The sequence below is a fragment of the Protobothrops mucrosquamatus genome, unplaced genomic scaffold (genome assembly GCF_001527695.2).
Source record: "Protobothrops mucrosquamatus isolate PMUCROS unplaced genomic scaffold, P.Mucros_1.0 scaffold_87, whole genome shotgun sequence".
NCBI lineage: Eukaryota > Metazoa > Chordata > Lepidosauria > Squamata > Viperidae > Protobothrops > Protobothrops mucrosquamatus.
This window is the reverse complement of record NW_015386163.1, coordinates 244,872-262,371: the sequence shown is the minus strand read 5'-3', so window position 1 is coordinate 262,371 and position 17,500 is coordinate 244,872. Positions and strand designations below refer to the sequence as shown.

Genomic DNA, 17,500 nt, shown 5'->3' with positions numbered 1-17,500 from the left:
AGTAGCAAAAATGAGTGCAAACGCATTTTCCCCAAAAAGGAATAATGTAGTGAGTCACAAGGCAGCCAACACCGACAAGTTCTAGCTTGTAAGTTGAGTACCAAACAAATGATGAGTACTGAGACAAAATTTTCATGTCAAAATGCGTTGAGTATCAAATTGGATGAGTTTCAAAGCAGTTGAATCAAGGTTCCACTCTATTAGAAAAGGCAGTATAGTAGCAGTGCGTGACACTACGTCTGTTAATAACCACCTTGGCCAACCACTTGTGGCACCTTGCTTTTACTTTTTATAGATTACATACTTATAGTCCTGAAAACATGGGATAGTTGAAATGATGGTTTACCTCTTTCTTTCCCAGAATGCCTCCCATGTTGGCTTAAATTTTAAAAGTAAAGACAGTGATTTGGGATACTGTTTTGAACCTTACTTTGCTGCTTAAAAAACAAACATTGGATTTCACCATTGTGATTTATTCAGTGGAGGCTGAGGGCACAGCAATAGTAACATGTTAACAGATAAATTCCTCTTTAAAAAGAGAAATAGTTTGTATGCTAAGCAGTGTGGCTATTGAATAAATTATTGGCTTCATAGGTTACTCACTTGTATCAGTCCTTCAGATATTGCATGTCTCTTCCCCTAATGCTTTTTATGAAACTGTAGTGCAGAGAATTCCTTCATAGTTTACATAATTAAACCTAGAACTCACTAGCACACACAATGTAGTTACGACCACTATCTTGAATGACTTCAGAGGAAGATTAGGTAAATCTGTAGGATATAAGTAATGAAAACTATATATTGTAAACTGTTTAAAATGTTAGGAGGAGGATGCTATTATCCTTGCTTGCTGGTTGTGTGCTTTTCATATGCATCTTGCTGGACTATTAGGCCTGTAGTCAAATTCAGCAGGATATTTTTTACCTTCTTAGGTGAAATATTTTTTCAAGTGTGCCAAAATAATTTGTGGTGATTGAATGTCAGGAGAGAGAGATTTATGAATGTGGGATGTAATACTGGCTTTTTTTAGGTGGGCACTAAGGCTATGATAAAATGATAAGTTTGGGTTTGCTACAGGTTTGTAGTTGAACAAGATAGTTCTATAAAGTTACAGAATCTTCATTTTAATGTATTGAAATTATATTATCAAGCCTTTATTAAATGTAAAATAGTGTAAGAATCACGGAATAGTATTGAATTAATTGTGTAGTATAACAAATTGTTAAGGAATATCAGTTACATTTGTTTGCCAAATACAGAATTTCCTTTGAAAACTTAAGCTTGAAAAACATATTGAAATAGTTCAGAGGTAGGGTGTGAAAGAATTAGATAAGAGAGTTTTTAAATATTTACCTTTTATCTACAGAATTCTGGAGGTTGATTTTGGTTATTTTCTGTTTTCATCTTTTATGTACTTTAGGGGGGAAAACACAGTTTGCTTCTTGCAGAGTTTGAGCTGAGTTATCTGAGCAGGTGCCACCTGAAACCAACTCAGAGCTGAGGATTTAGCTCTCTTGTTTCTGCCCCATCAATAATTGAAATGCTGTAATAGGAGCTTAACTGAAAGGAGAAGAATTGGGCAAATAGGAGTTCCGCTACATGTATGTTTGGGTACATAGATAACTTATGCATTGTTCTGAAACTGTAAGACTGACTTATTTCATCCATTATTTTGATGCTTCTCAGACTTACAGAAAAACTCTGATAATGTTTTTATATATACAGTATCCTCGATATAGAATTAGTTGCTTAATGACCGTTCAAAGTTATGATGGACATTTCCAAAGTTACTTACGACCTGTCCTCAAAGTTATGACTGCTGCTCCCCCCAGCAGTCATTGACCACATTTTGGATGCTTGGCAACTGGCTTACATTTATAACTGATTGTGATTTGTCAGTTTTTGCTGGTTTCCAGCAAAAAATGCCATTTGGAAGAATGGATTTGCCCAATGACCATGTGATTAACTTTATAACTGTCAACTCGCCTTATGATCATTGTAAAATTGCTCTTATGATGGAGCCCAGTCACAATCCTCAACTGCTATTATTTATGATCAAAATTCCAGGCTCCATTGTGGTTGTAAGTTGAGGACTACCTCTCCAAATAAAATGTTTTATACCGTCAAGCACATGAAGACTAATGACTCTTTGAGCTTCACTTAAAGTTAAAAGGAAATATTCAAGTGTTTGGGTCTTGCAGAAGAAAATTTTAATGTTAATCTTTAATTAAGCATCCTGTGTCATTGCTTTGCCATTATTTCTTTCCCTTAGGAGATAATTGAGAGAAATTAGTTCATGTTGTTGTTGCACATATCTTGTCAGTCATGTGGTAACTACTATGATTGCTTTTAAATGTAATACAATAGCTGATCTGCACTTCTGCATTGTAGTTATTCCATTATTTAGAATAAAAAGCTATTTATTAAATAATTATTTAGATATATTGCAGTGGAATTAAACTTACCTATTATGTGCCATCACATTAATGTCTCAAAGATGATAACAGAATAAAACTCAAAACAAAATACAGTAAAATTTACTATCTGTAAATAAAATTGTGCACTGCATAAAACAACCAGTGAATGCATCTAGCGTTCATCAACATATAATAAACACACTACCATTTAGCACCAAGTTAAAAAAATACACCACTGCCAAAATCTGGGTATTACTGTATGAAAATGTCTGGGGAGATATATTAATCTGGTACCAAAAAGTAATAATATGGGTACCAGTAAAGCTACCTAGAGAGATAAGATATTTGAAAGAAAGCCTTTATCCTGGGCAGATGCATATGGTACCAATGAAGGAGAATATTTGTAGCTCAGGGTTGAAATAAGGGGTCCTTGGTGCTCTCTGAGCTTGCTTGTTTTCTTGCAGATGTTTCATTGCCCTAACTAGATAATATCATCAGTGATAGTAAGGAGTGCTGTTTGCTGTCAGTTTATATCAGGGATCTTCAAACTTGGCCCTTTTATGACTTGTGGACTTCAACTCCCAGAATTCCTCAGCCAGGCACACAAGTCATAAAAGGGCCAAGTTTGAAACCCCTGGTATACATTCCGGTGTCTTGCCTATCTGTGTGGGTGGGGGTGGTCTTAGGGATTCTTTGCTTGGGCTGTTCTGGGAGGTCAACTTCAGACCAACAATCAAGTAAGCAATACCATAATCAAGAAACTGCCAAAAAGCCATTAGTAAACAGCCCAACCAAAGAATATTTTACACAAGTTGAAATATCTTTTCTCTTCAGAATCCAACCCCTGTATTATTAAATAATACAAATAGTAATGCAGGATCACTGTAGTTACATATCCTTGTTTGGACAGGAAGAACCACAAATGATGAGGAAATACCCAGCAAGCTAGGTTTTTTTTTTTAAAGAGCCTATTTTATACTTAACTGTGTGCTTAGGCCTTTTGCATCAATTATTTGAGAAAATTTAAGATTATTTCGTATGGAAATAAGCAGTAAATAAGTCAATTCTAGTTGCATAAAATACTTTTTTTACTTGTCTAACACAAGTTTGGAAACCAAGGGCCATACATATAAACAAGTGTGAGACAAAAAAAAAATCCAATAATTTGGGCAATGCGCGATGTTTGTGGGTTTTTTGAGGGGGCCCTCTTGTTGGGAGAGGAGAAGGATACTCCTTGATTTGAGTTGGGAATGGGGAAGGATGGCATAGCAGTGTGTACACGGTCTTTTGGTAACTTATGGACTCTCAATTTCAAGCAAGTGATGCTTGTTAAATTTTTGAGATCAAGAACAGTTAGTCCTCGATTTACGACCACAATTGAGCCCCAGATTTCCATTGCTAAGCGAGAACAGTTATGAAGTGAATTTTTCCCCATTTTACCACCTTTCTTGCCATAGTTGTTAAATGAATCACTGCAGTTGTTCAGTGAATCTCATTGATTTTGCTTGTCAGAAGGTCACAGAAGGTAATCACATGAGTCTGGGACACTAAAACTGTCATAAATATGAGTCAGTTGCCAAGGATCCAAATTTTGATCACGTGACTGTGGAGATACTGCAACTGTTGTAAGTATGAAAAACAGACATAAGTCATTTTTTTAGTGCTGTTGTAACTTTGGTCACTAAATGAACTCTTTTAAGTCGAGGATTACTTGTACTAACAAATTTATCCTAGTCCAGTCCACTTCAGTAGTACCTTTCACATATAACCAAGACAACAAACCAGTGTATGAAAATAATAAATATTACATTTGAATTGCACCTTTCGGCATTGTGCAGTTGGTGAAAAAGTTGTCTGATAATAATTCTGCATATAATGGATCTGTCAGAAGGAAGTGGTTAACTGAAACGTGAGTGACAGAAAATTTCTGTTTCAAATATATTAAAAACTGATTTAATCTAACATCTGAATTGTTATTCAGTTTCAGTGGAATATATATATATATATAACCATAACTTTTAATATGGATCCTATTTGAAGTTAGTGCTTCCACTTTTAAAAAATTATACAGATTTTTTTTCTTATATTCTCTATTTAAAGCAATGTAGTTGATTTTAATCTAATATTTTAAAGAATTCTAACGTTTAGGGAACCTCTGTAGAAAATTTATCTGAATATCTAAAAAATTGTATGCTTGGTAGAATTTTTTTTTAATTGTGTGTTCTTTAGCTTGAATTCTCAGTTCACATTGTGGGGAGAGAATTGAGGCTCCATAGATAAAACAATATTAATTGACTATCTGCACTAACTCTTTCTACCAACACTCAAAGTAAAGGAACTAGTGTTGTGTTAGGGTTATTATTGGTTTAATTTGAATGTAGCATTGAATTGTGGTTCAGTACTATGAAACCACAGTAACTCTCGGCCTTTGTTACTACTATTTTTGTCGGTCAAATGTGGAGTATTTCTCTTTTAGATTCCAAATCTGAAATAGTGGTTAATCTTGATGCAATACAGTAAAACCAGAAAATTTGCAAAACATGGTTTACAAACAGTACCATAAATCATAGTTAATAATAACTAGAATTTGTGCAGATTCTGGTGTCATAACCAACTGCTTTAATTTAAAATTAAGAGGAAGTTGTAAAACTGCACTTTTGGGCAATGCTGCAGATGTGGCATGGAAATCCAAGACCTTCTGCTGCCGTTTTTTGTAGTGCTAAATTTTGGTTGAATGATATTATGCTGACAAGGCTTGTAATTTATACTTTTGTCTAATTGACAAATTTTTGTTCCCTCCTGCTACTGGGTCTCCAGAATTTTGTATATAATTATAATTTGACATTTGAAGAATAACTGCAGAAAGTAAATTAAAGTTCATAATGACAGTGTGTGGAATACATTTTGAAAGAATAAAATTGAAAACACAAAAAATAGCTAATATTTTATTTGGTTTGTTTTACATACGATATATTAGGCCTCATTTAGAAAACAAAACTGATAATATCGAATGAATTTCGTACAAAACAATGTTTACAAAATATTGTAAATTATTACAATTACTATTAAAAGGTTTAGAATTATAGAAACATAACAAATAAAAAATATGTATTAGGCAAAGAACAGGTATTAATGACAGTGGAGCCACCTCAATATTTTATTAGTACTCTGAAGTCCCCAAGCATTCATTGTCATATGATAATCATTTCTTTGTCAAAAAAACATTCAGAGACCTGAGCATTGTTGTACCAACTTTGAACCCAAAATTTATATTGCTAAATGAGACATTTGTTAAGTGAGTTTTCCCCACTTGACAACTTTCTGCCACATTTGTTAAGTGAATCACTGCAATAGTTAAGTTAGTAACACAGTTGTTAAGTGAATCTGGCTTCCCCATTGACCTGGCTTGACAGAAGGTCACAAAAGGTGATCACATGACCCCGGGACACTGCTACCGTCATAAATATATATCAGTTGTCAAGTATCTGAATGTAAATCACATGACCATGGGGATGCTGCAACAGTGTGAAAAATGGTCAAGTCACTTTTTCAGTGTCGTTGTAACTTCGAACACTCACTAAATGAACTGTTGTAAGTTGAGGACTACCTGTAATGTGTTAGAAGTTTATTTCCAAGATGGTCTTAATACAGGTAGTGATGTAGTATGATAAGCTGAAATTCTCTGTTCCACATGCTCATGATTTATATGAGTGGAGATAGAAATAATTGCCAGAGAAGGAAATGTGGGGTCTTTGCTGCTCTTTGAGCTTGGTTGTTTTCTCGCAGGCGTTTCATTGTCAAACTAGCTAACATCATCAGTGCTAGAAAACAACCAAGCTCAGACTACAACTTTATGACTTAATGAGCAGGTTCCATTACAATTATAAGTCAAGGATTATCTGTACAGTTCACAGTAAAAACAGTTAAATAGGTGATTATGGAATCTGTGAATGTGTGACTAGAGATAGGCAACCTAGTGACCTCCACATATTTTGGGGTGCATTTCCCATCAGCTCCAGTATTTTTGCCAGTGGCAAGGGTGTGTGAGGCATGAAACGTGACCATATGCTCAACCAATCTTTTTTCTTTTTCTGTTTTTCATTGCAGAGCACAAAGTGATAATAGTTGGGCTTGATAATGCAGGAAAAACTACTATTCTTTATCAGTTGTAAGTATAAAGTAACATGAACAAGTGATTTAAATTGCCTTGTTAATGTAAAATGCTGCCCTTGACAGCAATAGGCTGAAATGTCCATATGTATGTATGTATTTATAATCCCACAACCTCGTGATTTCTTACAAGTTTAAGGTAGGAAAGATTAAAATTACAGTGTAAGCCCTAAATGAGGCTTTACATATTAAATTTATAAAGAAAAACAAAACATTTCTTCAAATAAAGAGGGAAAAAATTGAAAATTTCAGCATCACCGAAGTGTGCAATATTGCCCAGAAGGAAATTTTAAGATTTGCAAATAATCATATTTGGCAATATAATTATTTTTATTAGTTTAGAATATAATGAAACATTCTTATTTTTAAGACTGTTGCAGAAAAAAAAATGATTGCACCAAAGGAATAAAGAATTAAATTCTGTGCTCAGTTACTCAGAATTCAATTCTACCGAAATATGTAGGATTATATTACAAATATTGCAGAAATAAATGCGAATATATTTTTATAACTTAGATCACTATCACCATAGAAAAGAAAATGATTTTTTTTTCTTTTGCAGTTCTATGAATGAAGTAGTGCATACTTCNGTGCTCCCAAAACCCGATGTGGTCCTCTGCTCCCGCCATATCTGCCCCTCCCACTGATCGTACCTATCACACCACCCTCCGCCAGCTCCCCAGTCTCCTCCCTTACCCCGCGCCCCCCAGACAGGACTGGCCTTGGCCTCAGAGAGGACTCCCCTAGTTCCTCCCGGGCCAACCCCGAACCCCCTAAAAATTTGGAAAAGCACCCCTCTAAGAAGACCCGTAGTCTTTTTCTTCTTAGGTCCCTCTGTGCTAAGTGCCACCTCTCTGGGTTCCAGATCCCTTCATCGAGGCCGGCCCTTAGAATGAATTTAGGCCATACCTGCGCGATGGGGGAGTCGCGCAGGGCCAGCAGTTCTTTCCTCGAATACAGTCCGTCATGTTGGAGGTCCATCAGCAAAGTGGGGGGAGGGGAAAAAGTCCTTGTGATGGCAGTCTCAAACGGGGCAAGATGGATTGAGGAAGGATGGTGAGTTCTCAGGTCTTTAAGTCCCATAAACGGGGGGAAATAAGCCGCCATCACCTCGGGCCACTGGATCGCCATAGCCCCGGGTCGGACCGTCGAGCCGTCACCGCGCTGGGCCACCAGGCCGCTGCCGCGCCGGACCGGTGAGTTACCGCCGCGTCTGGCCACAGCTCGTCCTGGCTGCAGATCTTCCTGGCCGTGTCAGGGCGCAGATCTTCCAGGCCGTGTCAGGGCGCAGATCTTCCAGATCTTCCTGGCCATGTCAGGGCGCAGATCTTCCATATTGGCCATTAGGCCCCCAGGCCGGGCTTCACCAGGCCTCACCAGGCCTCTCCATGCCCGGGCGGCCCTCAGCAGCTCCGCCCTCCGCCGGCCATCGAGTCGCCGCCGCATCAGGTCGCCGCGTCAGGCCGCAGTTCTTCCTGGCCCCCAGGCCGGGCTTCACTAGGCCTCTCTAGGCCTCTCCGCGCCTGGGCCGCCCTCCACAGTCCTGCAGCTCCGCCCACCTCCGATCGCTGAGCCATCGCTGCGCCGAGCCGCCACAACGGGCCGCAGCTCTTCTTGGCCGCTGGGCCCCAGGCTTCTCCAGGCCCCGCCAGGCCTTCGTTCTTCCCGGCCGCAAGGCCGCCAGGCTTCGCCAGGCCTCGCTAGGCCCCTCTGCGCCTGGACCGCCCTCCGCGGCATCGCGGCTCCGTTCGCCGCCCCGCCCCGCCAAACCTGGCGGTCTTGCGGTCCGGCACCCGTCCTCTTCGCTCGCCGACCCTCTCCTCTCACTTACTCCAGGCCGGCGAGCACCCCCGGACCCTTTCGCACACCCCCATCTCCGCCAACGGACCACCGCCGCTACGGAGCCGGAGACGGTAGGTCCGCCATCACACGCATGCGCACAATAATCTTGATGCAATACAGTAAAACCAGAAAATTTGCAAAACATGGTTTACAAACAGTACCATAAATCATAGTTAATAATAACTAGAATTTGTGCAGATTCTGGTGTCGTAACCAACTGCTTTAATTTAAAATTAAGAGGAAGTTGTAAAACTGCACTTTTGGACAATGCTGCAGATGTGGCATGGAAATCCAAGACCTTCTGCTGCCGTTTTTTGTAGTGCTAAATTTTGGTTGAATGATATTATGCTGACAAGGCTTGTAATTTATACTTTTGTCTAATTGACAAATTTTTGTTCCCTCCTGCTACTGGGTCTCCAGAATTTTGTATATAATTATAATTTGACATTTGAAGAATAACTGCAGAAAGTAAATTAAAGTTCATAATGACAGTGTGTGGAATACATTTTGAAAGAATAAAATTGCAAACACAAAAAATAGCTAATATTTTATTTGGTTTGTTTTACATACGATATATTAGGCCTCATTTAGAAAGCAAAACTGATAATATCGAATGAATTTCATACAAAACAATGTTTACAAAATATTGTAAATTATTACAATTACTATTAAAAGGTTTATAATTATAGAAACATAACAAATAAAAAATATGTATTAGGCAAAGAACAGGTATTAATGACAGTGGAGCCACCTCAATATTTTATTAGTACTCTGAAATCCCTAAGCATTCATTGTCATATGATAATCATTTCTTTGTCGAAAAACATTCAGAGACCTGAGCAGTATATACATTTTTGTACCAAATTTGAACCCAAAATTTATATTGCTAAATGAGACATTTGTTAAGTGAGTTTTCCCCACTTGACAACTTTCTGCCACATTTGTTAAGTGAATCACTGCAATAATTAAGTTAGTAACACAGTTAAGTGAATCTGGCTTCCCCACTGACCTGGCTTGACAGAAGGTCACAAAAGGTGATCACATGACCCGGGACACTGCAACCGTCATAAATATATATCAGTTGTCGAGTATCTGAATGTAAATCACATGACCATGGGGATGCTGCAACAGTGTGAAAAATGGTCAAGTCACTTTTTCAGTGTCGTTGTAACTTCGAACACTCACTAAATGAACTGTTGTAAGTTGAGGACTACCTGTAATGTGTTAGAAGTTTATTTCCAAGATGGTCTTAATACAGGTAGTGATGTAGTATGATAAGCTAAAATTCTCTGTTCCACATGCTCATGATTTATATGAATGGAGATAGAAATAATTGCCAGAGAAGGAAATGTGGGGTCTTTGCTGCTCTTTGAGCTTGGTTGTTTTCTCGCAGGCGTTTCATTGTCAAACTAGCTAACATCATCAGTGCTAGAAAACAACCAAGCTCAGACTACAACTTTATGACTTAATGAGCAGGTTCCATTACAATTATAAGTCAAGGATTATCTGTACAGTTCACAGTAAAAACAGTTAAATAGGTGATTGTGGAATCTGTGAATGTGTGACTAGAGATAGGCAACCTAGTGACCTCCACATATTTTGGGGTGCATTTCCCATCAGCTCCAGTATTTTTGCCAGTGGCAAGGGTGTGTGAGGCATGAAACGTGACCATATGCTCAACCAATCTTTTTTCTTTTTCTGTTTTTCATTGCAGAGCACAAAGTGATAATAGTTGGGCTTGATAATGCAGGAAAAACTACTATTCTTTATCAGTTGTAAGTATAAAGTAACACGAACAAGTGATTTAAATTGCCTTGTCAATGTAAAATGCTGCCCTTGACAGCAATAGGCTGAAATGTCCATATGTATGTATGTATGTATGTATTTATTTATAATCCCACAACCTCGTGATTTCTTACAAGTTTAAGGTAGGAAAGATTAAAATTACAGTGTAAGCCCTAAATGAGGCTTTACATATTAAATTTATAAAGAAAAACAAAACATTTCTTCAAATAAAGAGGGGAAAAATTGAAAATTTCAGCATCACCGAAGTGTGCAATATTGCCCAGAAGGAAATTTTAAGATTTGCAAATAATCATATCTGGCAATATAATTATTTTTATTAGTTTAGAATATAATGAAACATTCTTATTTTTAAGACTGTTGCAGAAAAAAAAAAAAGATTGCACCAAAGGAATAAAGAATTAAATTCTGTGCTCAGTTACTCAGAATTCAATTCTACCGAAATATGTAGGATTATATTACAAATATTGCAGAAATAAATGCGAATATATTTTTATAACTTAGATCACTATCACCATAGAAAAGAAAATGATTTTTTTTTCTTTTGCAGTTCTATGAATGAAGTAGTGCATACTTCNTAAAATGAAACAGAAGAACTTGTTTACTTAAAATAGCCTATTAATTTAAAATGCCTATTAAAAGTGCCTACTTCTAGAGTTAACAATTGCCTTTTTGGCAAGACATTTATATACCACATTTAAAATAGATGTAGATACATTTTGGAGGAGGGAAAGTGCTTGTTTTGACATTAGCTCAGTAATCAAAATCAGAGTTCACTTTTCTGTTAAATGATAGGGCAGATTTTGAGACAGAACCAACAACCTCCTGGAGATGAGAATAGGATGTGTGTGGGCATGTGTGCTTATGTGCATGCATGTGGAGGAATAAGATGGTTTTCATCTTTTTTCAAGACATACCTGTAGTTTATTTGGTTTACAATTCTTGAAAACACTTGGAGAACATATACATTAGACCTATATGTGACAGACATAAATAACTATGACACCTGACTTTCCATGAAGTGAAGCTGCTATGAAATTATATTATTCATAAGTTCTACCTAACTGAAGAATCATATATATCTTTCAAATAGTGCAGGAAAGCTTGTGTCCTGAAATCTTATTTCAGGATCATTATGAAGAGAGTTAAACATTCCTCACTAGCTGGCTAAGCTGGCTGGAGCTGTTGGGGTGCAGAAGGCAACAGACTCATAGTAGCCCACTGTCTTTGGGATCAGTGTGAACTAAAGAATACATTAAACAAAAAGATGAAATCAATAATACAAATTAAGGTACTGCCAGAAAAAAAACATGTATCTTTTACTGGGTTAGAAACAAAACCCTAACAACTTAGGTGCTACTTAAAAACAAGGTTGTGAGGCTAGCATTAACAATTTTCTAAGAATGTTTGTTTATATTGGGCATTTGGATGAGTAGTTATGCCGTTCTAATATTTAATAAAATACTGATAAACAATGCAGCTGCCAAAAATATGGCAATTGCGTATTGGATACACTCCTCAGAAAATGACACAGAACTCCTTGTTGGATTGGGCAGTTTCATTTAGCATGCCATCATAAATTCTTGCAATATTATAATTGTCTTAATTGATAATGTTCTTATAAGGGATTGCTTTATGGAGACAGCCTCAATCTTTCTCTGATTAAGATTCAAGATATGTGTGGACATTCTTAATTTACAAATATCTCTGATTCTTACAGTTTGTGATAGTTGTTGTGGATAGCACAGACAGAGAGAGAATTTCTGTAACTAAAGAAGAACTGTATAAAATGTTAGCACATGAGGTAAGTACTTTTTAAAAATTAGACTGAAACAGAAAAACAATTTCTAAATTGATACTTAAGTTTGTGACTGGTTTCTGATTGTTCTTCCATGTTGGTAATCACCTCCAGAATGGTATTAAAAAAAAGTTTTTTCACCCAGATTGGGGAACGTTTAGATTTAATAATAATTTTTAGAGTAGTACATTATCTATTATGACTGACTCTTTCGCTACAAATTAAAAAAAGATTTTGCATGTTACTTAAGGAAATAATAAAGTGTAGTTGTAGAAATTAGTATCTTATGTTTTCCAAAATAACAGCCCCAAATTTCTTCAAGAGAAAGGAAAAGTATGATACGTTTTGTTATTAAAACTGTCATGAGCGCATAGTCTGTGTGAAGTAAGTATATTCTGGGAGATGATAGCAGAGGTGATATATGGTATTTAATTGCAATTATTTGATAGCACCTACATATTAGACCATGTTAAGATATTAGGATAAAAGTGCCATGTAAAATGATTCCCTTTAATTTATTTTTTATTATGTTACGTTGAAAAAAAGGAAGGTTTTATAAACATTACAATTTTTGATAATGGATCAAAAATGAAAGAACATTATTTTTAAATGCTCATATTTTAAACGCTGTATTATGGAAATTAAATTCAGTTGGTATGACTCTGACAAGGTAGATGCCAGATTTGCTCTCCATTTGCAAATTTTAAATGGGTGGGGTATATATCAGCACATTTGGATAGGAGATCATAGGCACTGAAGGTAAGAAGTCTTGTCCATCCACATACCCTACCTCAAATACTTGCAAACCAACAGCTGTATAGACAGCAACAGCAACATTCCACTTACCCCATATTTAACATTAAATAATTTAATACTGAAAGTGTGTCCCTTTGTTCTAAGAAGTTGCTAGTATTTAGGTTTTGCATACATCACAATATTTTCTAATTGTGAACCAACATTCTCTGAATAATGATATCCCTACATCAGGGGTCTTCAAACTTGGCCCTTTTATGACTTGTGGACTTCAGCTCCCAGAATTCTTCAGCCAGGCGTACCTGCCTGAGGAATTCTGGGAGCTGAAGTCCACAAGTCATAAAAGGGCCAAGTTTGAAGACCCCTGCCCTACATTATATAAAAAGCGTGGATGTTTGACAGTATGCCATAGCTATGGTTCGTTATCATCTTAGAAACTCATAGAAGTTTAAATGTAAATATTTCTTAAAATTGCTGGAAGTGACCTTTTAGTTAAATTCTGGTTGCTTGACATGGGGCTGCTCTGGTGTGATTTTGCATAGAATTTGTGTTGGTTTACTGCATTTTTCAAATCAATGTTAATTTAAATCTGAGTGTTAAATTCAACAATGAATATTATACTGTAGTAGTTTAGTGGTATAACAGGAGAGAAATTATATATATGTGTATATATATTACTATAGGACTTGAGAAAAGCAGGCTTGCTCATCTTTGCTAACAAACAGGATGTTAAAAACTGCATGACGGTAGCTGAAATTTCTCAGTTCCTGAAACTAACATCTATTAAAGATCACCAGTGGCACATCCAGGCATGCTGCGCTCTTACTGGCGAAGGGTAAGAATTATTTTGTTTGTGAATACTTTTTTTAAAAATAAAGATCTACTACATAAAGTAAGGTCTGCAGATATAAGTAAGGGATTTGTTGATCACCAATAGTAACTTCTGGTTCCAGTAAAGAATTAAAAAGTCCAAGCACTTCACCGCTCCATAAATCAAATATTTCCTTTTAGAGTAGCCATATTGTGCTCTGGTAATCGACCTTCAAAGTTTAGTTTTACAATTGATAATGTAAACAAGTCAGCTTCCCCACACAAGAGGTTGTTTCTATTCGCTCTTTTAAAAAGAAAATTATTTTTTTTCCACTTAAATATTTTAATAACTTTAGTTCTCAGCTTTTTGCGAGGCACGCAAAAATCAGTCAAATTCTCAGACGTTTCTAAATATTACAATCCCAGACTTCATGAAAATCACCAAAGAAAAATGCGTATTTGTATCTGAAGAAACTCTCCCTTTAACTGAAGAATAAATTATAATCCAAAAATTGCATTAGAAATAAATAAGGTCAAATCCAGTGGCCCTAAATTTAGGCTGCGTCACAGCTGCGAACTTGATGGAAGACCCCCCCCTCTTCCCTGTTGCTCCCATCAGAGAAGCCCCTGTTTCTGTGACTAGCTTGTTAGGAGGACTGATTGGTTGATACCAGATTTCCCCTTTAAATCAGAGGAAGAAAAATCATGCCCCCCCCTCCCCGAGTAACTGGGGTGAAACTTTGGTGCGACATTGTCTTCTTTTGGAGGCAATTAAACCATATTTTCCCTACCAGAAACTAGAACTCAGATCTGTCCCTGGATTTCAAAATGGAAAGTGTTACGGGTTATAGCACATTACTTTAGTGAAGTTTATATGATTTCCATATATTTTATAAAGTTATGAGAATGGAAACCTTAATATATCTAAAAAAAAAACTTAGCTATGATTTGAAGTTTGTCACAAATGATCTGTATTAATGAAGTTATATACTTGTTTAATTTTTTTACAGATTATGCCAAGGACTTGAATGGATGATGTCAAGACTTAAAATCAGATGATTCTAACTCTGCACAAATATTGTACAAAAGAGAACTGGCTATTTGGCTGTGAATTATTGGCTTATGTATATTTATAAAAACAAGATGACTTTTTTTTGCTACCTGAGGGGATTTCAAACAAGAGAAAACAATTGGAAGTTCAGCCTTGACTTCCTTTGATGATTTCTTTGAACTGACATTTAAATACTGTGGCTGGCCTTTCTTTTATCAAGAAATAATGTGCGGAGATCAAATACAAGGAAGGAATTTTAACCTTTACTTTTTATTATTCTAGTCTAACTCACTAAATTGAAATGCTGACTTTATTATTTCCACAAATCAGAAAAGAAAATCAGTGGTACAGGTACTGACTGTCTGGTATTGAAACCGACTGGGATGCGTTTCAGAAGTGCAAAAATGTTCCTATATGTGAACTGTATGTTTTATGTAATTATACCTCATGTTAAGCTTGATTAAAATCTGTTGAGCAAATTGGTTAATATCATTAATTCTGTCCATAGTATTCCGTAAGTGGCAGTATGTGATTTGAGCCACTTTGGACCTATTTGAGTTCCATGTGTTACAGCCAATCTTTTTTGTCTGAAGACCCAGTAGGTTCTGTCAGGACAAATTCTTTATCTACTTTCCAACCTGTCTCAATCTTTGGTGAAGCTGTAGCAAGCTTTGGGATACATAGGGGCTGCTAGTTGGACAGGATGATGAGAATGTTCAACCAGGTCATCAAAACACTGTGCATGGAATGTTTTGTATCACACCGTGGCAGTATGTTTGGGGTCAAATTTGAATTTGTGATGCTTTATTAAAAAAGCTGGGGAATATTGCATTTTGCTCAAAACCAACTGAGATAAAAATACAGGTTATGTATTATTTTATGTATATCCTGCAGTTTAAAGCAACCACAAAAGAATTAAGATACAGTGTATTATTATTTAGAAGTTTACATTTTGATTGCATTTGCTGAAATGCGCATTGCTTCAAAAAGAACATTTGATTTACATGAAATATGCACTGTGGTTCGCAAACATCTTTATACATGCATAGAATGTACGCGTAGAACATTTCCATTTGAAACACGATGTGTGATGTTGAAGTTAAATGGTGGGTTTAATCCAAAAGAAATGGGTTAATTAGGAATTTCACAGAATAGGTATATGTCTCTTGGAGTTTCTTCTGAGGAAATTGGGGGTGTGCTCTTTATGTGATCACCTACAATGACCAGAAATGCGTAATTACACTAAGTTGCACTTAAAGTCACTTGAATGAGAAATCTTGACCACTCTTGTTGATTTAATAGATAAGATCAGCTAGGTTTTGATCAATTCCATTGCTGCTTTATAGGGGGCAAAGAATATAGACAGCTATGTTAGTAGCCTATTCATTGAGCCATTTGCTTTTCAGGTTCTCTAGGAATATTCCAAGTGTGTATCCGTGTGTGCGTGTGTGTGTGCGCACATGCACATATGTGTGCGTGTTTATATGCCTTGATTCAGCTGTTCCCGAAAGTGAAAATTTAAACTAAATGCATGGATCCTACAAAGCAGTTTTCCAGTTTTATATCTTCCCTGTTTCAAAACATGAAGTGCATTAAAATATGAATAAACTAATCTTCCTGTTACTTTATGCTGCAATGATTGTAAAGGTGGATAGGGGAATAAATTGGTGCCTGGTATAGGAAAATACAAATTATTTGAGATACTATTTTAATCTTCTGAATGTTGTGCTTAGCATTCTTTCCAGGCTTAGGGGGTTATTTAGAAACAAGTGTATCCTTAGTATCAGATAAACCAAACGCCTCCCCTCCTTTTTTAAAAAAAATCAGGCATTAAGTATAACTCGCACTGTATATTTCAAGTTGGATCAAAGCAATTAACTATTTGAATGGTTGAAGCTCAATACACTGGCTCATCAGTTTTTCTGATTGGAGACATGCTTAAAATTAGTAATGCCATTAAACTACATATCAGTATTTGGCAGGAGAAAAAAATGGCACATCATAGTTTTCTTTTAACATTTTACAACAAACTGGTTTTGAAATAACTCTTAACTTTGAAATCAGTTTGCTGTGGGTATGTTTTTTAAGAGGCATAAACAAATATTTAAACCTCTTGTAAGTTGTTCCATGCTACTTTGATTCCTACACATAATATTTTTTTAAAAAAAAATCACCTGTCATCAGATGAATGCCCTGAGAATTATGTTTCAACATAAACATAGTTAAAATTGAAGTAGAATGCGTAAACCTTTTGAATATACCCAAGTTATCAAATGTATTAAATACCCTTACTAACTTTAACAAGTATGAACAGGAGTGCATGAGTTCCCAAATGGGAACCAATTTCCTTCCGACATTCTTGTCTCAACTCTCAGATTAAGAATAAATGGATGGTTGTGAGAAGGGTAACTTACCCTCTGTTTTCAATGACTTCAGTAAAATTGAAAGCATAGAAACCCACAGGCATAGTCCAGCTCTGAGACTTGACTGACTCTCAGCATTAACAAAAACAAATGCTTGTACAACTTTATTTCAGCTTTGAATCAACTAGCAGTGGGCTGTTGGACACACTGAAAAGAGGTTAGAAGAAAGCTTAATACAAAGCCTTTGGATAATTAATCTTATTTTAGAGCAAAATGTTATCAATCAGTTCTTTAAAGCCCATTTTTGTTTTCTTGCATATTTTTATCCAAAGCAGGCTTTGGGCAGAACAGCTATGTGTTGAGCATTAATTTCAAATTGATCTGTTACTCACTCTCTCTCCACATATATATGAATATGAGAATACATTGCTGTGTGCAGATTCTGTGATCTATTTTTAAGACTGAAGGGAAAAGTGCCCGTCATCATACACAG

At 36.3% G+C, this 17,500-nt stretch overlaps 1 protein-coding gene across 1 annotated transcript in view; it reads left to right on the top strand.

Annotated features, from left to right (window-relative positions):
• The window catches only part of ARL5A (ADP ribosylation factor like GTPase 5A), a gene marked incomplete in the record, with an annotated part of 16,001 nt that extends 883 nt beyond the window's left edge, over nt 1-15,118 (top strand). Inside the window, 4 exon segments of the mRNA XM_015814362.1 lie at nt 6,525-6,585; nt 11,953-12,036; nt 13,467-13,618; nt 14,604-15,118. Of these exon segments, the coding sequence (XP_015669848.1) occupies nt 6,525-6,585; nt 11,953-12,036; nt 13,467-13,618; nt 14,604-14,652 (346 nt within the window).
• Nucleotides 15,119-17,500: the final 2,382 nt, after the last annotated feature.